Genomic DNA, 23,699 nt, shown 5'->3' with positions numbered 1-23,699 from the left:
GCTTAGACGAGATTAAATCAAATGAACATCTTTTGAAGCTTTAAGTCTTGCATCTCTTGATGAACTTCAGCTTCTGGTGATCTTCAGCTTCTGATGAGGTGCTTTTGATGAACTTGCTTCTGATGACGTCATCACTTCAGGAGCGCTAAACTTCAGGAGCATTTTTCTTCAGATGCTTCAAGCTTCCTTTTTGTTGATTCCAATGCTCTCTTTTGTTCTTCCAGAACCTATTTAAGATATCAAATTTCTGTCTATGGTCTTGTACACTTGAACAAATATTAGCATATCCAATTGACAATTTTTAATACCTAGTTATCATCAAAACTCTCAAAGGGTAATGTTAAACACATTTTGTTCCAACAATCTCCCCCTTTTTTATGATGACAAACATTAGTATTTTAAATGTGCAGCTGTTGTTAATCTAATTAACAAGTTGACTTTAAGGATATGAGGTTTGTAAGCTCCCCATGAGTCTAATAATACTGTAAGGTAAGGTTTGTAAGCTCCCCCTGAGTTCTATTAAAAGTTTCATTTTGGTCCCTTAACTTATTTTTTGGTTTCGTTTTATAATACATTCATCCTAACATACAGGACAAAAGTGGTTGACAAAGGAATAGTAAGGGACCAAAACGAAACCAAAAAATAAGTTAAGGGACCAAAATGAAACTTTTAATAGTTAAGGGACCAAAACGAAATCAAAAAGTAAGTTAAGGGACCAAAACGAAACTTTTAATAGTTAAGGGACCAAAACGAAACCAAAAAATAAGTTAAGGGACCAAAAGAGTAATTAAGCCTAATTAAATTCATTAAAAACGAAATAACACTCAGAATAATCTCACATTAATAGACTAAGAGATAAGAAGAATGTCTTATTAATTTAATGTGATTAAATTAAATTAATGGGGCTCAGAGTCTATAAATACTATACATCTACTCCCCTTTTGTCATCAACAAAAAGTATAAAATGAAGACAAAAAGAAGAGATGAGAAAAATTTAGAGAGATATTCTATAAAACTAATAAGTAAACACATGGTTCAGAAGCAAATAAACATTGATCAGAAGCAGTAATTCAGAAGCATATAAGCATAAGTTCAGAATCACAAGCATGCAAAGATACAAACAAAAGAAATAAACAAGCTAAGGGTGTGCAACTAAGGTTGGGCTTGTCTCTGGAACATTTCCATCATGTGTTTCATCATCTTGTTTGTCTCTTCTACCAGTTGCTTCATTTCTTGCTTGAAAGCTTCATTGCTTCTGAGCAGATTCTCCTATCTGATTCTTGCTTCTTCCAACTTTGCTTCTGTGGAGTACTTGTATTCAAGCAGAAGTAGTATTCTTGCTTCTTCCAACTTTGCTTCCGTGGAGGACTTGTATTCAAGCAGAAGTAGTATCTGGTCCAGAAGTTCTTTCCTCAACTGCTTGTTCTCTCTTTTCAATGCAACATTCTTGTGCAATAAGTCCAGTTCAGTTAATGCTGACTTAAAGTTAATCTTGTTCAACCAAGTCAAATCTAATTCCTTGGGATGAACACCAGAAGGAATAAATTCAGTAGCAGTCCTGGCTTCTAGGCACAATGGTGTCCTCACTAGATTTCTTCTCCTGACTTCAACCTCTTGAACTTTGCTGACAACCCATCTTAGCCAGTCTTGAAGATCGTTTTCAGCAATGTCTTGAGCATCAAGACATGATCTTTGAAGTGCAGTGATGACAGCATCCACTCTCTCTTTCAATCTTCTCCAATGCTTCACATAGTTATCTTCATGCACTAGATTATTCCTTCCTTGAACTAGTTTGTTCAGCTCCTGAAAGATATTCTCACACACATCTGCTAGTATAGAAGAATCTAGAAACAATGTGGGTGGAGAAGGTATATTTGTTTTGGTAGGAGCACAAGGTTGAATGTCTTGGCTAGAAGATGAAGGTTGGTCATTTGTGGAGGTTTTAGTTTGAATATTAATCTCTGAAGGTTGATCAAGAACAGAAGTTATGACCACAGTAGATGATGAGTTAGATATCTCAACCTCAACATTAGAATCTTCTGATGTGATCATAAAATCAGGTTCACTGACTTTTTCTATTGATGAGGAAGACTCAATATGAACAGAGGCAAGTTGTTCAGGAACAGAATGTTCAGGAACAAAATGTTCAGGTACAAAGACATCTGGGCAGGTTGTTGAGGCCATTTGTACGTTTAGTGCTTATTGTTGGGGGCTTTCTAAAGCAACTTCACTAGAAGCTACTTCAGAGGCTTTCTCTAGATTAGGCTCAACACCTGGTAATTCACCAGAATAATGATTGACCAAATTTTCTAAGACAGATGGTTTTGAAGAATGGGTAGATGAAGTGGGATGAGATGATGATGACACATTTTGATTTGAAGACTCAGACACTGCTGGTTCACCTAGATTTTCTGCATCAACAGGAATAGATCGATGTGGTTCAATCATTGGAGGTTGGAAAGGGTGATTTGCAGGTAGTCTTTCACAAATTTTGACTCTCATTTGAGCCATATCATGTATTCTTTCTTGAACACTTGGATACATAAGCTCAAAAGTATCATCATTTGCCTTTTTGTGGATTTTGGTGGATGATGAAAGGCCTTTATTAATGGTTGTTTATATTCTGCCTAAGGGTACATCATCTAAATCTGAAGAGGTTGAGGAGGTTGAATGGGAGATAGAGGTTGATCTAGATTCTATTTCTATAACTCTAGCAGATTGTAGAGAATCAGTGTTACCTTTATCAGCTTTTGAAGCATCAGCTTTTGAACCAACAACATCAACCTTCTGAACTTCTTCAGTAGTCTTCTCTAAATCACCAGAAATCATCAACAAACTTCCAAATTCTTAAGTCACCAACTCTTGTACTTCTTCAGTAGTTTTTACAACTTGTTGTGCACTAACACCAGCATCTACCCTTGCTATGCTTGATACAGGAACTTCAATTCCTTTTGCAAGTTCCCTGATCTTTGCAAGTGTAGCAGCATCTTCAGCCTTCTTCTTCTTCTTCAATTCTCTTGAGACCAGATCAGTAGCAGCTTCAATCTGCTCTTCATCTTTAGACACATACTCTGCTATCTTAAGCTTCCTGATAGCAGACTTCCTTTTCTTCTTTGGAATTGAAGGTTGAGGAGGTTGAGTTTGAGAAGTGCTAACTGATTGGATAAAACCGCAAGTGCACGGTTCTACCAGTGTAGTAATAAAAAAGTATCGTTTCGACAAGGAGTTGTTCAATTTAACTAACTTTTAGAGAATGATTAGAAGAAGGTTCAGTTGAAAAATGTTTGATTTTTAACGGAAGAAAATAATAATAAAAAGAGCCTTGGGATTATTGGTTCATCATAACAACGAATCCTTCACAAACAAACCCTAAACTTCTAACTTTATATTTGATCTACTTTCTAAAGACAAGTTTCTCTTTAGCCTATCACGTCTCCTTTTGGTCTCGGTGAGTGTGTTCCTCTAGCAACCACGTCTATTCTCATGGTTGGTTGCTATTAGAATCCTTGAAGAACGAAATTTTATATGTCTCAAGGTTTGCTAGACTATTCTCATGTTTCGCAACCCTTGTCTAATTTCACTTGTTCCAATATTAAAACTTCATCTTTCGATCCTTCGCTTAATATTTCTGATGATGAATTAAAAATTACTAAACCCTCCGTGTTCGCTTCCTAGCTTAGTAATCGTTAATTCATTGTAAAAACGGTGAAATTAGATTAGAAAGTAGATTTATATAAAATTAGGGTTTATGGTTTGGTTTGATTAGGATTACATCATTAGACTTATCCAACAATCCCAAGACAAGATGAGTCTACTCACTCATGCTCATCGTAGACATAGAGTAAAAGAAGAAAGAATTCTGCTCTTTACCCAAATGGTTTTGCTCACTCCCAAAGTAAAAGTCCAAAATGCCCCTACGCAACTTAACATGCGCTAGTGTATTATGAACGGGACTTAAGGCATGCAACACTTAGCACTAGTGCGAGTTAACTCACGCTAGTTGCCCGGTGAAGAACAAACGTTTTTCCAACTTTGGTCAGGTTTTCAACATAAATCTACACATTTTTTTACCACTTCCACACGTTATTTTTGACCACATTTATGTTTAGATACAACCTAGGTTCCCATTTCTACCTATAAATACCCCTCCATACTTCCCTAATTCCTCACACCATATCACTTTCTCCCCCTCCTCACTCTCTCCCTCTATTTCTCTTCTTTCTTTCTTTTTTTTTCTTTCAATATTCTCTTTGGGGTAAAAAGTGATCAAACTTCTTCAGGGTAAAATAGTGAGTAGCCGACTTGGGAAAGTGATCGACCCTTGGGATAATTTTAAATCTTCTTTTTTTTACTCCAGAAACTTTTTACCGTGGGTAAAAAGATTCTTCTTGGGGTATAAAAAAACCAGATTTAAATTTAGTCCAAAAGGGTTGATGATGTATTTTCCCCAAGAAGGTTGCTCATTATTTTACCCCAAGAAGATTGATCACTTTTTACCCCAAGAGGGAGAAAATAAGTAAATTTAGTGAATTCGAATAAATTATTGTATGAATTATTGTAATGTATGAATTATCAATAAAATGAGATATTGTTATATGCCTCAATTTTGTTCATTTATTTTATATTTGCTTTTATTTTCTAATGTTGTATTTAATGAATAAATATTAATTTAGTTCATTTACTTTTATTTATATTTGTATTTATTTAAAGAATAATATCAAATCAATAATTTAGATTAATGTAAACAAAATAATTTAGAATAAAGTAAAGAAAATAATTTAAATTAATGTAAACAAAATAATTTAGAATAAAGTTAATAAATTAATTTAAAATAAAGTTAAGAAAATAATTTAGAATAATGTAAACAAAATAATTTAGAATAAAGTTAATAAATTAATTTAGAATAAAGTCCTTAAATGTAACAAAAAATAAAAAATAAAGGCCTAATTGAAAATTATTTAGTGCATAGGTTTTATATGCACTAAATGCAGTCAAAAAACAGTAAAAAAAACGTGTAAAACTCAATAAAACCGTGGTTGAATAACCGACCAAAGTCCAACAAACGTGTTCTTGAGTTGTGACCACCGACCTAACTAGAGTGAGTTAACTCACGTTAGTGTTAACCTGGGCGTGAGTTAACACACGCTAGTATTAATCCTGGGTGTGTGTTAACTCACGCTAGTGTTAATCCTGGGCTCAAGAACACGTTTTTTTGACTTTGTTCGATGCATTTTAATTGATTTTACACGTTTTTGTTAAGTTTTTACACGTTTTTTGACCCTATTTATGGTAGATATAACCTATGTTACAATCTCCCCCTATAAATACACCTCTAAACTTCCTCATTTCCTCACACCATCTCCCATTCTCACTCTCTCCTCCTATGAATCTTCTTCCTTTCCTTCTTTTATTCCTTCTTTATTTTGGTGTAAAAAGAGAAAGAATGATAAGTAGTGGGAATGTTGGGGGAAAAGATAAGTAGTGAGCAGCTTTCTTGGGAAAAGAACCACATTGGGTAAAATTAAATGTGCATATTTAGTTTTACCCCAGGAAAGTCGGTTTTCTGGTGGTTTACTTTTAGTTTTACCCCAGGAAGATAGGTTTTCTGGTGGTTTTTATTTTTTTTGCAGATTTAGTTTTACCCCATTGTAAATGTAAAAAGAATTATATTAATAAAATGATATTTTATATTTATTATTTTTGTTTCTTTATTTTTGTTAACATTATTCTATTTATTTTACGATTGCGTATTGAATTAACAAATTCGAATAAGACTAAATAAATGAATTAGAATAAATTCAGCGTGAATTCAAATAAAAATTGTGATAGCGTGAATTCGAATAAAAATTGCGATAGCGTAAATTAGAATAAATTCAGCGATAGCGTGAATTAGAATAAAAATTGCGATAGCGTGAATTCCCATAAATATTGCGATAGCGTGAATTCAAATAAAAATTCGAATTAAGGTTTTGTTACATTACATAAACGACATGTATGTTAACAATTACATTACATTACATGCATCTTCCAACTGCAACAATTATCTTACCACTGAATTGGGCAAATTCAAACTTGCTAAGCAGCAGGACTCCAGCATACGATCATCATCTTGAATGATGGTATTCAAGTGCCAACGAAATGAGATCCATTCCTTGACACTTGAATACCATCATTCAAGATGTTCATCGAATGTTGGAGTCATGTCGATTAACAAGTTTGAATTGCCCCATCCAGTGTAAGACAATTGTTGTAGTTGGAATGTTCCATCTACAACATACCTCTGAAATGGGGTAAATTCAAACTCGCCAAACAACATGACTCAAGCATTTCACCTGACATTCATGTTTTCCTTTGAAAAGAATAAATTTTTGTTAGGCTTGCTTTAGATGATGGTATTCAAGTGCCAACGAAATGAGGTCTATTCCTTGACACATAAGTCATTTGCATGTAACATTCTATCATTTCTTGCAAAAAAATGAAAATTTTAACAAAACAATAAACCTAACAAATTCTAGATTAAGTGAAAAAATCTATCATACCAACATAATTTAAGTGAAAGCTTACTTGTTCTTGTTGTTGTAGTGTTGTTTGATTTGAAGTTGAAGGAATTTTGGAGTTGGGTAATTTGAGAGAAAATTGAGATTTGTGTGTGTTGTTTGAGAGAAAATGAGGCGGAATGAGGTTCTGCCTGGCTGATAACAGGACGCAACGTGACTTAAGTCACGCAACGTGACTTAAGTCACGCAACGTGACTTGAGTTACGTTTCTGTTATAACTAGCGTATGTTAACTCACGCTACACATGTTAAATTGCGTAGGGGCATTTTGGACTTTTACTTTGGGAGTGAGCAAAACCATTTGGGTAAAGAGCAGAATTTAAGAAGAAAAACATAAAAGTAAAATAACAAGAAAGTAAAGGAAAAGAAAATAACTTTTATTAAGAAAGACAATTGTCACTTGTTGAATTCCAAAAACAAAAGATGATTGTTAATGATACATAGCTACTCTATTTATAGTCTTATTGTCCACTTAAAACCTAACTTGTATATGGGAGAGGATCCTCTCCAATACAGTTTTTGTCTTGTGAGATCTCAACCCCATATTTTCCTTGTAATCAATGCAGTTTTAATAATTAAAAATAAATTAATGGTGTGGATGTACACTGGACCTACTCCAGTGAAAACTTCACACGAGAGAATCCATGCCCCTTGTATATTACCGTACACCCACAAAAAGAAACAATTCACGTGGGACCTTTGCGGGAATGATTTCACAAGACAGAATACTAATAACTTTGCTGTGCGCCTTGTTTAGAAAGTTGAATTTTGACCAGGAAAAAGGAGTAAAGTGTGTGTTTGTATACACGGTCACAATGCACGGTGAGTAGAATCTCCAATTGGAGCTTTACAAAAACACCATTGAGACTTGAGAAAAAATTGCCAAACATAAAACCAATTGAGCATTGAATAGAATTAAAACGACTTTAATCCCCAATAGACAATGATTTTACTTTACATCATGTTGAGGCAAGATAAAATAAACTAATTATCAATTTAGAGTTGAATCTTAGACCCGCCAAAATATTTATACCAATTGAATCTTTTCAATCATTTTAACACTTGGCTAATTTGATATATTGAAGCATCATAATCAAATGCCACACTTTTAAGGGCACCTTTAAGTTGGTAGCTTTATTGTCTTCATTCTCTTTTCATGCGGAAATTTCATTTTTTACTCCCTTCGTCCCGCAATAGTTGACACATTTGAAAATCTAGAATTTTAACCTAACGTACTTTGACCATATTTTTCTATTAATACACAAAGGTAAATAATATTATATAAGATGTCGTTAGATTCGTCTCGATGAGTATTTTCAAAATATTAAATTTTCATAATTTTTTCTGATATATTATTCAAGATATTTAAGTTCAAAATTATGCATTGGTATGCGTAATAGAGTCAACTGTGTCAAGTATTATGAGACGGAGGGAGTATTAAATAGTTGGGGTATCCTAATCATGTCGTTTATATTTATGCTTGCAAAAGTTTGAAAACCATCACTGACTTCAAAGCCAACCCAAGTGAAAATCCTTATTACTTGACAAAAAGGAAATTAGTAAATTAAAGCATGAGGAAGCACTTCCACATCTAAAATGCCTGATTTTTCAAAGATTAGGAAAAGAGAAGCAATCAAAGGGTCCCAAAATTACAAAACTCAATGTACTTTATTCAAATAATATTTGTAAAAATGAGTATAACTAATCATATTGTTATGTCTATCAAAATGTACAAGTGTGGTTAAAATTAAAACACGAGTGCCATCAAAATATACAATTAGAGGTAATTTCTAGTGTTGACCACTTTTGTAGGTAATTTATTATGGTTTTTTTTAGCAAGGTAATTTACTATGAATTATTTCTTGAAAATTACGTAAAAGAATAATAATGAATGACGCTGAATGTAGAAATAGAAGTTCATGTTCATTTCCATGTCATATGATTGTGAAAGAGACTTGATTCAATTTGAGAAAAAAAGTGGAAACAAATTAGTTGAAGTACGTTATAAGGAAAACTGGGAATTTCTACTTTTGATGACATATGTCAATCATCAATAGAATTTTGGTCGATTTTTAAGTATTAGTCCATAATTGATAAAGTACACTAACGTTTAATGCATTTAAGTGACACCAGGTACCTAACTAATAAGACACAAGCTTAGTCAATATTCAAATAGTAAAATTGAGAATGATGCTTAAAAATGCTCTTATATCACCTGTCAAGGAAATAAATTAAAATGAAAATATTATCATAGGAAATGGTGTCAAAACATGTACTCTCTCCGGTCTCAAATGTAAGAAATTTTTCACTTTTTTGGTTCATTTAACAAATGATGTATGTGGTCTATAATAAAGACCACATACATCATTTATTGAATGAATCTAAAAAATGAAAATTTTCTTACATTTGAGACCGGAGGGCGTATGTATTCCACTTTTTGAATGTTTAAAAATTATTGTTTTTAATAAAAAAAAAATTACCTTTTGCTTACCTAACAAGTGTCGTAAGAGTGTACTCCCTCCGTCCCTTAATGTAACTCCCCTTTTCTTTTTTCACATTTCTTAAGAAAAGTTGTCAGTGTAATTAATGTGTCTGTTTTGTGTATTAATATTACCAATTTGACCTTTGTTTGTATGTGTATTAAATTTGACTATTCATATTTCAAGACAAGTTAGTAGTATTAATTAGGGTTATGTTTAGGAAAAAAGTAATAAATGCATATAGTAATTTGAAAATGAGTTTAAATTTAGGGACAAAAATCCCTCAAAAAAAAAAATTTAGGAACAAAAATAAAATCAAATGAGTGTTTAGGTATAGTGACGGAGGGAGTATATATTAGAGTATGATTCATGCATGGTTCAATTATTCCCTTATTTTAGGTTCTCTTTTGCCCTGATCAAGGTTGTAGTAACTCTAAGACCACTTCTTCTATCCTGCACGCCCCCAACCACACATAGTTCTCTCCTTCCCAATAGTGTGCAAGAATTTAAGTTTCCAATGTGCGAAAAAAACATTTAAAATCACGTATTTTTTCGGATTTTAGGATTTGAATGGTAGGGCGCGTAAATAGTTGGGAGGGCCTCAAAAGAAAATCGCTAACTCAGACTAAAGGTGATTTTGCTCTTCACCCAGCACATTTTGCTCGCGCCCTGTAAGCCTTCCAAATATGCCTTTGTGTTAATTAAGTCACGCAGCGTGACTTAACTAACACACGTTATAAGCTATGCGTGACTTAAGTCACGCACCACTGGCCTATGCGTGAGTTAACTTGCGCAAGTTGGCCGGTGGTAAAAATTGATTTTTTTCTATACTAATTCATTTTTATTCGATTTTATACTAATACTAATTCAATTTTATTCGAAATTATAAAATAAATCTGATTTTATACTAATTCATTTTTATTCGAAATTATAAAATAAATGCAAAAATAAGATGGTCAACAAAGAAGATGGTCAACAATTGTTTGATTTCATGAATAAGATGGTCAACAATTACTACAGTTGGCTTGAAAACAAAGAAGCTTATTTCCAAATCTTTGTTGTTAAAAATCTATGCAGCATGTAACCATGATCTTCTTTTGTATACTGTTCTTCAATTAGCAATTTTCTTCTCCACATCAGAGCTATTTATTTATGTAAAAATATTATTTTGTCTTTGAAATTAATTTGTCTCATATCATGAGCCACAACATATTTCATGACATCAGTACTAAGGTTGCTTCGTGGAATTGTTCAAAATCTTGACTGAGTATAGACAGAGTAGTTCAATTAGCCATCTTGTTTTCAGAGTAAACGACCTAAAATATAAAATGCAAAACGACTTAGGACTTGAAATTGGATAATCACGTGTATTGAGTATTGACTCATTCAAGTTGCTGACATGATATTCATTGTCCCCAAAAATAAATAAAAAACATGTGTTTACATCTAAGTTATAAGATATAAGAAAAATTATTATGCACAAATCCTCATTTTAGCTGGATAATTTAGTACATCAAACATATAAGCAATGTCTCATGTTCGAGTCTTTAACATATAAGCGTCTGAAAGAAAAATGCCCGTTAAAAATTACTAGTCTGAATCTTTGATGGATGTTACTTTACTTAACGACTAAACCGGTTAATACTTCAAACCTATAATTTGATTAGAAAACCGACCAATAAGAACTTTATATACTTCCAAGTTCCATCATGTTCACGAGTTGCATGGTTGTGGTAGATGCACACAAAATTTACTCACTTCTGTTGACATCATGGAGTCCAATACTCATATTAATAGGTCACAGTCACAGCTTGCCATTTAAAATCAGTCAACAGACATAATAGACCACAAAAATCTTGACTATCAACGGTTACTTCAATTTAGGTGTAGATTAAGAAGTTCTTCGGATACAGCTTTCAAGATTCAATCAGAAATATGCTATGAATTTTGTTTGTAAATGAAAACATTTCCTTACAACAATGAATTGATAATGAATTTCCTTGGTTGAAAAGTTATCATAAAGAAAAAAGTATTAATACTTTGTAATCATTCTATGTAAACACATGAATTGTTATTAGGATCAATGGATTGTACCTACTAGACCATTCTCTCAAATATTCGTTGTCCTCTTTTATGTTCATCAAACTCATGAGTCTCTTAAATTTGGATTTAAACGGTAATAGATCGATTAAAACAATCCACTAATCCGTTAACAATCAATTCATTCTTTTTACAAAATATTCGATCCAACTCATTCAATATATGTAAATACTATCCATATTCATCCATTATGATATTGATATTTTCAATAAATAGATATCTATCAATCCACCAACAATGGATTGGTCTCAATGGTAAGGGACTTGATTCATTTAAACATGTGGTTAGAGGAGTTCTCCTATGACTCACAACGACAATTATGGCGGAACTTTAGTAGCCCATGGCAACGGCCCACAAAAGAGTGACTTTTTATTATTTAAAATAACTATAGTAAATTTTTTATTTTTATAACAACCTAATTTTGAAAAACATAAAGAGAAATATTTAGATAATTTTGTTTTTTCATAAATAAATAAAAAACTAAAAAAGTTACATAATTCAGTTTTTAATCATACAAAATATATTTTTATTTTTAAAATAAATAAATAAATAAAAGTGATATATTAATTGGATTTCATAAAGAAATGATCAACTGGATTCTTTTTTAAAAGTTGGATGGATTGAATCATTAACAATGTCATTTTTTTGGGGTGAATTCTACTTCATTTTTTGGTATTTGGATCAAATTGTTATCTCTATTCAATCAATAGGGTCTGCTTTGGACTCGACCTCTCCACAGTTTCAACACACTGTAAGATTAAAGATAAAACCATTTAACCATCAGGAAATTAAATCATTTAAAGAATTTACAAACTAAAACATGTATCAGAAAGACTAAAGCAATTAATCAAGGTGGATGAGCTTCACAATCATGAATACATGCCAACATTAAAAGGGAGAATGCTTTATCCTCCTATAATATGCTCTCAAAATATCCCTCTTATTACAAAGTAGTATCAAATGAAAAAAGTAAGTGGTTGGATTGAGTTAAGAGTTGAAGGAGTTGGAGAATCTAAATTTAAACTTGATGAAGGGGAAATTATTAATCTAACAATTATTTACTAATATTTTCTAATTAAAAAATGAAAACGTAAATGCAATCATAAAAAAAGTTTAATGTTATTATTTTGCATTTTTTTTTGTCAATTAGGTTAGCGGCTTGAGAAATTTCACCATAAGGTGAATAAGTGGAGTTTTCGGGGTTCGAACACCAATCCATGCATATATTATACATTATCTCTTACCAAGTGAGCCAAGCTCACAAGGACTATTATTTTGCATTTAATTGAATCCAAGTGCAAAAAATGGTTGATTGTAATCTTCACCAATAATAATGTTAAAGCAAAATTGGGTTGATTGTACTTCTTATCCTTCTTTGCATTTCTGCAGAACCAAATGAGGAAACTTTTTTTTTTTGAGGAAACCAAATGAGGAAACTTATTTTCCAAGTTGTTGCAAATGTGAAAAATGATTGACAATAAGTTCGACAAAATTTTGGCGAGTCACCTCAATCTTAGTAAAAACTACACTTTAAAGCTGTAAGAAAATCATGGTATTCCTGCATTTTTTCGAAACTCAGTATTCATCCAAACATATGTGAAATCAACTGCTCCATATCAAAGTCCATCACTAAAATCAAAATGAACTAAAAATATCACCAACACGAGGCTTGCATTGTAATCAGAAGAATTTTCTAAGCATGCAAGCACCAAAATTTGTGATAAAAAAAAACAACATAATTAAATTAAGGAATACAATCCGCATGCAAAATTATAACGAGAAATACTCCAAAATCATTTACTTTAATCTATGGTCTACTCAAACAAAAACAAAACTCTGTTGGTTACGTCGTTCTTTTCAATTTTCATTTTTCTAATTTGTTATATATATATATATATATATATATATATATATATATATATATATATTAAAAAATAAATAATAAATAAAGCGCCTCAAATGGGTTTTGAGCCTTCCGGCATTATTGGTGCTTATGCACAACTTTATCATTTTTTACAAAAAGAGGGCCAATGCCCACAAATTTTTCTTATTTAATCTTGTCAAAATATATGAAATTATTTTATTATACTCCATAAATACATTACTTGGTCTTTAAGTTTAACATTTGTGTTAGATTAGTCCTTTTAGTATTTTGAGTTTTAAATTGTTCTTTTATGTTAACAAGTGAGTGCACCTAATCATTTAAGTCATAATATTTTTTTTATGAAGGAGTCTTTTAACAACACACCTGACTCTCCTTTGAGCCAAATATCATGACCGGGACCTAGTTATTTGCTAAACTATTTTGCTAGTGATTGATCATGAATGACAAATTTTTATTTATCAATTTGAACATTGATAGGTAGGGATAGTTTTGAAGAGATTCGCAATGTTTGGTTTGCCATCCACCCTTGATAACATGTTACAATTAAGTTGAAGTGTCAACCATCACAAAAGATAGGAGAAATAAATGGTAGAGAAATGCAATTTTTATTTTTTTTTATATATTAAGAGAAACGCATGCTTTGATTGCTTTTGGTGCATGCAGTGCAGTGTGATTAAAGGTATTAAATTTTTCATGTACAAAAGAGTCAAGAAAAAAAAAAGCATGTGCAATGTTCATATCGTTAAAGGCCGTGCTTTCTCTTGACCAAAAAAAGGTCGTGCTTTCTAAAGGGCTAGACTAGCAAATATCAATTGATAAACGCAACGATATCTTGAAGATTTTATATTAATTTATATAAAAATAAATCAATTTGTTTTTTGAACATATAAAAATAAATCAAATTTGAATGAATTTATTTAAAGGGTATATCGATATCCAACCAAACTTTAGGATATCTAAGCATTTACTATGTTAATTTATTTAGGAAAAAAATCACATGTTCTATTGTGTACAAGGGACAAGATAGATTATATATTTCTAATTCAATCATAAATTTTGATATGATGGAATTTTAAATCTGAATTTGATAAGAAGTTCAAGTAAATCCAATAATATGATATAGTGTGAGCTTAATTATAACTGAATCTACGCAGGACATGGATGCATCTTAAGTGGATTGGGGCTAGTAGCCCCGTTAACTTTGATTGTATGTATCAAATGATAAATTTACTTTTAAGCTAATTTTGATTACATGTATGCATGGTAATTGAAAGTAGTTTCTTATCAATGAAATTTGTGAAGAATAAAATGTTGAAGTATATGTGGGATTATAAGTTGTTTAATATTGGATGTTGTGCATTTATTCACATTTTTTTTAAGAAACTAAATTAATCCACCCAAATAGATACAAGAGATAGAATCGAATTGAGAACTTTAAGAGGATCACACTTCCGGCCACGATCCACCCCATCCATTTTTATTTTATTTTTTAGGGTAAATTACAAAAAAAAAAAAAAAAATCTTTGACTTGTAGCTAAAATTATCGTGCGGCCCACCCTCTTCTTCATCTTAGTATGCATTAATATCACATTTTCAAGTCAATCGAAATGCGTAGATAATGATTTTTTTTTTTCGAATGGCAAAAGATATCATATATAAATAGGGGATTAAATCACAAGTATTACACAAAAAATAAAAATAAAAATACACCAAAACACCCAGCGAAAAATCAACAACAATCAATTTTCCATCACCACCAACGGAGTTCAAAAAAGCAGCCGACAATGATTTTTTGCTACAAACGATCAAATTTGCCCACCACTCAACTCCCGATTTGTTGGATGAGACATCAAAAAAGCCTAAAAGAACTTGCGTCAAAAAAACTAGCTCCCGATCTCGAATCAAAAGTGATCGGCCCACTAGACTCCCGTCACAAATCAAAAAGGCACCCTTCAACTCACAATCCACCATAACAGACACCTAAATCTGTCCAAACTCGGCCCGCCATAATCCCGATGCCAAATTCGAAGACGGAGAAAAGGTGGAACAACAGCGCAAATCGAACCAGCTCGAACAAAAACAAACCAAAACAAGCCACAAACTCAACCACCACAAGCACCGCCCTGAACATCTTTTCAGCGCCACCGTCTAGACCACTATACCGTCTTTCTTTGCGGAGGAGAAATTCTCAAATCATCCAGAGACTGGATCCACCACAACTGCACAACCCTTTGCAGACCTAAAGGACACCGCCGACTAGAAACCGACGACGAGGGGGAGGTTGGGAAAGCGCACAAAAGCTTGGACGACAAGAAAGAAGGAACAATAACCAAAACCAGCACGAAAGTAGCTCAACAACGGCGACCAATCCCCCACCAACACCACCAGCGACCCATCCAAAGAACAGTCATGTAGGTACAATAAGCGACTACTACCGTTAACACGGAGCATCTATGCACCTAACCTTTTCAAGCAACATCATGAAATAGCCTCGTTGAATCCAGATTTAGCATCCAATAAAAACACGCACAGATGGACATGACCAAGAACACCACCACCCAACAACAACTTCCCACAACGAGCCAGCAACAAAAAAGAAAACAAAACCACCGTGAAGAGACAACCACCAAACCAAACCAACAACATCCTAGAGCAGAGCCAAACGACCACCACACAAACCACCCACATCCACTGCGAACCTAGCATTGGCCAAGCAACAAAGAGAGCGCGACGAAAGAAGTTAAATCACACCGAGACGAGAGGCAACAACAGCCAGAGAGAAACCATCAACAAGAACACACTAATGGATGGGCGGAACGGTAAAAACCAACACCGGCGACACAAACGACGACACCGCCACCGCGAACCAGAAAAAGAGTCAAACGACAACCGAACCACAAGATCTGACGAGGACAAACCACCAGAACGCGGATCTGACGGAATGAAGCTAAACTGGAAAGAAGGAGGAAACAACCACGAAAAGCGGTGTCGATGGTGCGGGGAAGAGAAACCCATCACACCACCATCTAAGGAGGCTACATGGTGAAAAATAAGGTTGGATTTGGGGAGGAAGAAGGGCAAAAACGGTGAGTGTTAGGTTGAGTAGAGCAAATGAAAATGAAGCTGAAAGAAAAGGGGGGTCTCTCTGTTCCTTGCCTGAGAGATAGAGGAGACGGATTGTTTGTTTTTGCTAGGTGGAAATTCTAGAGAGAAGGCAAAGAACCTCTCTCGGGGTGTGCTTAATGATCAATAATGATATTGAATTTTTAAAATATGTAATTTAACCTTTTAATGGTTAATTTTATACTTAATGCATATTTAAACATAAATTTTATGCATATGTATTATATTTTATTTTTGTGGCCAAACTCTTTTTTGTCATGTGGTAACTTTATGGACTAAGGAGGATGTTCATTCCACTTTGAATGTAAATAAACGGTAATTGGAATACAGGGACATAATCGTCCACGCATATAAAAGGTGAGGCGCAATACGCACCACCCTAACGATATAATTTGAAGTCTGTTTAGCTCTGTTCCCGCGCTCTTTATTTTCACAGTTTCGAATCGTAGCTCACGAAATACACACACACGCATTTCATACACAACCAAATTCATCACTCCATTCCATTTCTCAATCCACTGAAAATTCCAAATCTCTCTCACACTTTGCTTCATGAAGATCAGGGCAAGGTAACATCGATCTTGCTTCACAAGTGTTTTCTCAACATAGTTTTGATTTTTTTTCATTTTGAGTTCAGATCAAACATCAGTTATTGAGATTAGGTTCATTTTTGTTCTGATTATTATCTCCAGTTTCTGAATTCTTCATTTCCTCTTTCTACAGGGTTTCTTATCATGTGAATAATCATTGAGTTCGAATTCTTAGTTTGTTTGAAGTGCAATTCAGGTTAATCTTGATTTCGTTTTCTGTGTTTAATTATTTCCTTCGAATGTTTGCATGATTTTTTAAGTTCAATCATGAAATGCTTATTCAAACGGTGGATTTGTTTCTTTGGTTACTGAGCGATTATACCAATTGTGGATTATGGTTCAATGTGAATTTACATATTTAGTAACCTGTTAGTGTTGGAGGACACAATGTGCTTCTTCGCATATTTTAGAACTTTTTAGCAAAGAATCAGGCTGAATTGTGCATTGTGGTTTCTTTGTACAATTGTGCTCCATTGGCAACAACTTAGATTGGTTATTTGTTTATAAGATGATATCTCGGAATATAAATACAATAGGAGAGAAGCCTTAAAAGTGATGTTTACCGACTTTAACATTTTGTGCAGGTTGTGTGTTGTGGTTCGCAATGGGAAAAGTTAGAAAGTTCATCATCGCATTTTGTTCAGTATCGGCTGCCGCCACTGCTTTTCTTTATAAGAAAATTAAGGAAATTAGCAGGTGCACAATATTCTTACATTTCATATAATGTTTTTTTTATTTTCTCTTGTAACCATTAATTATCCATTTTTGTACAGTGATGATGAACTGATTGTATTCACACCTCTATTCGACGAATGGAAAGAATTGGGTGTGTTTTCTTTTCCTTTCACTACACCTTTGCAAGTCTGTCAGTGATATATGTTAGGTAGTTGAGATTTTTGTGCCAAATAACTTGAGAGATTAGCTCTCAGCCTTTTGTATTTATAATAAGAATATGTACAAATAAATCCCATGATCATAGGGTGTAAATCATGCCTAATTACATAAGAGATTGTCTTATTTATATTAGCATAAGAGATTTTTTAAGTTCAATCATGAAATGCTGATTCAATATGAAATGCCTAATTATCCATTCTTCTGCATATTTAGCTATTGCCTTCAGAGTTACTTTATAAACTAACAATTCAAAATTTGCTCAAATAAATTTGCAAATGCATAGATGACCTTCAATTATAAACTAACAAAGGTCTTCTGCATATTTAGCAAATGCATAGATGACCTTTCCTTTCACATAAGCTTTACTATTGAGCAAATTTATTTTGAGCAAATTTTGAATTGTTAGTTTATAATTGAGGTCAGAATGCAAATGCATAGATGACCTTTCCTTTCACATAAGCTTTACTATTGACTAGTTAATTAACTTTTACAATAAATATTATTTGTGTTTACTTTATCATTATACTCATTTTATTTATTTATTTATAAATATCAGTTCCAGTGTTCGAGCCAAGTAACATGATTATGGGAATTTTAAAGTGTGGTCTAGTTATTTCTACTGGTTGTGCTTTTCGTTGTATCAAGTTAAGCAACGACTGCGAAAGGTATATTAGGGTTCCATTGATCATTCAATAATAATAATAATACAATGTCCATTATTCAATATATTTTTTATGTGCTTTTGAAAATTGGTTCCTAACATAATAGTTACTTATTTTTTGCGTAGACTTGTTGATGAGCTGGAATCTAATATGTCGAGGGACTTGGGTACGAGTAATTCTACTCACCGTTCATCCACTGTTTCTTTTCTTTGAAGTTTCCATTCTAATTTCAATACTTGTTTCATTCACCTAAGATTATTCTGATATTGTGATTCTTTTCTCTTTAGATGATTTAATTAACGAAGACAAGCCTACGGCAAATGTAGTGATTTCTGGTCATGTAGCATGTACAAACCCCATTTTGCACGAAACGGGTGGTTTGTGTGCTATTGTCCAGCAAAGAGTATGTAAACAACTTCTGACATTAATCTCTAATTTCACCTAATTTTGGCCACTTGCAACTACAATATTCATGTTTAACGATTTTCCTTTTAGGACATTGAGTACTTTCGTCGATTGGACTTTAAAAGGAAAGGAAAAAAGAAAATACTCAACTCCAAAGCATTTCAAATTTCTAGTGAGTGGAAAGATGGTTCATCTTTACCATCCACTTTTGCCGAGGCTAACTGGAATGTGGTATTATATCTTTCTTTGGTCCTCTAATATGATATATATACACACACATACATACATATACATATAACAAGCCATTTAATTACATGTTTGAATTAGATATTTAGGAGTGGCTGTGTTCGTGTGGTGGGAGCTGAAGGAGCCAGTGATTTTATATTACCTCCTGAAAGAATTCCAACAATTGTAGAGCCGAATCATGCTCCAATTTATGGCGCGTCTGCTCCAGAATCAATGTTTGATGAGTTTGAGCAAGGTCGCATTCGGGAGACATCTGACGGTGTCCAACTTTTCAAGGTGGGAATATTTTATCTTTCTTTTTTTTGTAAGTTTGGGAGTATTCTCCAAAATGATGTTACTTCCAATCAGTAAAATTGCTGTGTATTTAGTTCTAAGCTTGACCAAACACTAGATGACCCAACTACTCAAGGGTGTGGTCCAAGAAAGAATTTCTGTCAGATATTAGGTAGCCAAAAAGAAGGGGTTGCTGCTGCTTTACTAATAAGTAAGAAGAACTTCTAAATTAATTAGTGTACCGTTTCAATTATTATTAAAAAAAAAAAAAATCTCAACTAACCAAACACACGTGGCTACTTTTTTTCTCCACATTTTTTTTTCTTTCTTCCGACCCATTGTTTGTTCTCTCCCTCTCAGTTTCTACACTCTTCTTCCCCCTTCCCTTCGTTTCTTTTCTACTTTATCCCTCACACATTGACCACACCGAAAAAAAAAAAAAAGAGAAGGGAGGAGAAAGGGAATAAGAGAAAAACCACTACCACTTCCGTTGCATGTCTCCATCATTGATTTCCATCCCATCATCTTACTTGAATAAACAACCTCACACCAATTTTAGAATATAGAGAAGGAGATGACCAAGATAAATCATGGATGAAAAGAAGTGAGAGAAGAAACTTGAAGAGAGAGGGGTTTAACTTTTGGGGAAACAAGAGAAAAAGTGAAGAAGAACCAAAGTTTGGGTCTTAAATCATTTTGAGGTAACATAGGATTTCCCCTCATACCTCTCTTAGGATGTGATTAGGATCTTTTAAATTCATGTTATTTATCATATTGTTCCTTGCGTGAATGTTTAATGATTTTTGAGCTTAGTAGGTTTCACATGCACTCTAGGTGTTTGATAATTTGATCCTATGAATTTTATGTTGCTTGGATGATTTTTAATTAAAGAGAATGTATACGCTTTAGTGTGAATTAGCATGATTATGTTGAGTTTCCATGTCTTGCCTTTCAATTGCATGTTTTGGACAATGATGATTGTGAAATTAAGACTTCTGTGTTAGTGATAGAAAGTATGATTATAGCATAATGATAATGTTAATTGATGGATTGATTTAGGTTATACATATATGCATTGTACTTGAACTTGTTAGTGTTGTAAAGTTTGTTTGAGTTGGGTGAGATTGATGTAATATATATGTGATATAGTGAAGAGTTGTAAACGAGGAGAGTTAAATTTTCTGCCGAAAAATGATTATGACATAGGTGTTTGAAATTTATATAACTTGACTTAGAAAATTCTTTCTTTGATGAAACCAAAAGGATTTGAAAGCTGATTTGTGGAACTGTAATACTGGAAAGTCTTGTGATTTTATATTACTTTTACACTATTTCGCGACATTATGAAGTTGGCTGTTTTGTCTATAAATTCATTTGCACCAGTTAGATAAGACTAAATATATCTTGAGTTAGGAAACTCGCTTTTTAGTGGGATCAGTTGCGTTTGAAAGAAGACATATAGTAGTCTCTTAATGTCAAAATTCATAATTTTAGAATGTACCAAAATGTTAGAGCACTCTGTGAACCAAGACACTTAGTCGCAGAACTTTAAAGTAATGTTGTCGATTTTATAAAATCAAAATGTGAGTGTATGAATCCGTTTGGAGATCGATTATGATTATGCTAGATCATTGAGATAACATGAATAATTAGACCATTTTTTTATGATTACTTGCCTTTTGTGCAAGCATGACTATTATGCCATATGAATGATACATTTGAAATAGAATAAATGTGAAATAGTAGAATGATTATTTCTGAATTAGGTATCCTTATTAGTATATCCTAAAACCTCTTTTATGTTAATAAGTATGTTTATGCTAGTATAAATGTAGGTTAAACTGTAACTCATGGTGAGCATATATTTGGTGTATCGAGAGTTATGGTTTGAGTGGTGAGTAGCTCCTTCTTATAACTTCATGAATAATTTCATTAGATTAACACAAACGTTAGAACTTCATGTAATACTTTAGAACTTTGTTAACATGCATGAAATTGAAATCGAAGTTGCAGAAAAAGGACCCTGCATTTTTCAGTGGCTTTGCGATATTGTTTTAAGTATGTGAACTTAATCATGCAGTTAGTTTTAATTAGAGATCATGGGTTCCGGTTGTGTTCGTACAAAATGTAAGATAAGATATGTAAACAATGGATATGCAATGACTCCAACCCTTCCCTGGATGCCGCCATGACGGGACCTCTATAACACTACATGCCCTTTGTTTATGATGATTTTTTTTTATATAAGTGAGTGAATCACTGCACTGTTGTTGGCCTGAATCTTTTAGTTTGCAGGTATAGTCCATTTCTCATGACATGTTTTAATCCTGAAACTGAGGAGTATCAAAGTGTATGCCGAGAGATTTATCCTGAAACGGTAACTGATTTATTTTGTTGTGCAAAAATATTTTGCAGGCCATTCGAATGGAAAGGACCGAACACGTACTTCGTGTTGGAACTCCTATAACTGTTCTTGGTCAGGTAGTCTTTTTCAAATAAAATTAGTCTAATACTCTAGCACTTTCCCTTTATTTGTCTTTTCTGTCAGCATGCAGTTACACTATTTGTTAGATTCTATAAAATAATGTCATCACACCGATTCTCATTACACACTGTCAACACATACATACATACATACATGCATGCATGCATGCATGCATGCATCCATACATACATACATACATATGTGTGTGTGTGTGTGTGTAGCATATTACATATATAGCATATTACATCTCCGCAAATACACCATATATAGCATATTACATATATAGCATATTACATATTGCTGGATTTATTTTGATGGTGAGGTATATTTTAATTTTACTTTGTTAACATTGTTAGGCAAGTAGAGGTGATCGGGGGAACATTCAAATCCAGCGCACTCCCACAGGGCATTTTTATGTGTCATGTACTGCAACAGCGGAGGACCTCATACAAAAGATAGGAAATTTGGCAAGGTGATTATATTTGTAGTTGTTTGTGTTTTGGTAGAGTATTGTTTGTGTTTTGGTAGAGTAGTGTCTTTTCTGATTAAATTTATTGTGTTTAGGTCACATGGGAATACTTCTCTATGTTGGGTGCTTGGTAGTGTTTGTTTATACTCTATCTGCTATCTCTCGACTCGAGATGATTTTACCACGAACTGCTCACAAGGTATAACCCTTTTTTTTTTTATTATTATGTTTTTAATAAGTTTTTGTGTTTTTACTTACCCAATTATTATTTTTTTTCTCTCCAGTTTTGCATAGTCTACAAGGTAGACTGTCTGCAAAGTAGACTGTCACACAGCTCACAATGTAAAGGGTAGGAACACATGGTGTGTATAACAACATGTACAAATCCTCCACATTAGATTGTGCACTTTCAGAGGAACTGTGCTCTCCATACACTATCTGAATCTCCCTCGACTCATTCACTGCCATATACATTACATGACTATAACTAGATTCAACTGTGTAAATGTCACTCTTCTCATTCCAAATTAACATATCTTCATGATCCTCCAAGAATAATGGAAAAGACAAAATTTAGTGAATAATACAGGTGGAAACATATTACAAATCATATGCAAGTCTCACTTTCTATCTCCTTGCATCATCAAATCTCTTACGACCATAAGATAAGTGAAGGTCACCTTCTTATTCTTACTTCAACCCATCAATGAGGGAAGCGCAATGTATGTTCTGGTCCCCAACACATTATATTGTTAGATCTTCCCTTTTCGCAACACTAATATTATCGTTAATGCCTCTTCATATCGTTGGCTATCATCGAGTGCCACCTCACACAAGTACTGTTGGGTCGTAACCTCCATACCTTCATCATTCACCAATCTTTTTAATAAAAAATTCTTTATTTCGTATAGTTGTTGATGTGTGAGAGAACTTGGTGTTAATATCACCATATTTGAGCTAGTGCAACTTGGCTGTTTCCAAAACATCTCCTAAATAAGTAATGTGACATGTTTTTCATTTGTCTCCTTAAATCTATTCGAACTAACCGGATCATGAAGCTCTCGGGCAGCTTCCATTACTTGGCCACAATCCATAACATCATCTTCAAGGTTTAAGGGTGTTTGTTTCAGGTTTTTTTTTTATATATAAAAAAAAAAAAAGATTTTGGGTTAGAAGAATCTAGAGATTTATTAAAAAAATCTGAAGCTATTTATGTTTCTTTACTGTCATAAAAATCATTTTTTTAAGCTACTAGGAATAGCTTCTCATTCTGAGGCTAAACATGTTTTTTAAATAAAATGGATTTTTTAAAAATTTGAAACGAACACAAAAAAAAAAGGATCTTTTGGTTAAAAAATTAACAAACGGGGCCTAAAATCTTAATACTTTCCTCCTTTGTCATTGAAATTTATCCGCATAATTACCAAGTCAGTAAACAACATCTCCATTTTAAATTTTAATCCTCAGCACAGCCTTGCGTGACAACCTCATCAATATAATATTGCTTTAGCCAACTTTTCTCAAACATAAA

The 23,699-nt window shown here is 33.2% G+C and overlaps 2 protein-coding genes across 6 annotated transcripts; both read left to right on the top strand.

Moving 5' to 3' along the window:
- The first annotated feature begins 17,042 nt into the window (after positions 1-17,042).
- Positions 17,043-19,382, top strand: LOC146921124 (uncharacterized). Its single transcript, XM_085711253.1, has 7 exons — positions 17,043-17,430; positions 17,508-17,560; positions 18,185-18,293; positions 18,416-18,462; positions 18,578-18,693; positions 18,786-18,926; positions 19,023-19,382. The coding sequence occupies exons 1-7, from the start codon at positions 17,339-17,341 to the stop codon at positions 19,290-19,292; spliced, it is 828 nt and encodes a 275-aa protein (XP_085567379.1). The 5' UTR covers positions 17,043-17,338; the 3' UTR covers positions 19,293-19,382.
- A 70-nt stretch (positions 19,383-19,452) lies between these two features.
- Positions 19,453-22,778, top strand: LOC146921123 (E3 ubiquitin-protein ligase SPL1-like). Of its 5 annotated transcripts, none has more exons than XM_085714541.1 (6): positions 19,638-19,915; positions 21,050-21,108; positions 21,630-21,695; positions 22,056-22,171; positions 22,264-22,367; positions 22,453-22,778. In XM_085714541.1, exons 3-6 carry the CDS (start codon positions 21,639-21,641, stop codon positions 22,488-22,490), a joined length of 315 nt encoding a protein of 104 aa, XP_085570667.1. In that variant the 5' UTR covers positions 19,638-19,915; positions 21,050-21,108; positions 21,630-21,638; the 3' UTR covers positions 22,491-22,778. The 5 variants fall into 5 exon arrangements, 3 of the variants coding, with proteins under 3 accessions (XP_085570666.1, XP_085570667.1, XP_085570668.1); XR_015012005.1 differs by having other exon boundaries at positions 19,777-19,915; positions 21,039-21,108; XM_085714540.1 differs by lacking the exon at positions 21,050-21,108 and having other exon boundaries at positions 19,453-19,915.
- The last annotated feature ends 921 nt before the right edge of the window (positions 22,779-23,699 follow it).

The sequence above is a fragment of the Medicago sativa genome, chromosome 5 (genome assembly GCF_051527215.1).
Source record: "Medicago sativa cultivar Bolivia chromosome 5, Bolivia_mono, whole genome shotgun sequence".
NCBI lineage: Eukaryota > Viridiplantae > Streptophyta > Magnoliopsida > Fabales > Fabaceae > Medicago > Medicago sativa.
This window is presented reverse-complemented; position numbering and strand designations above follow the sequence as displayed.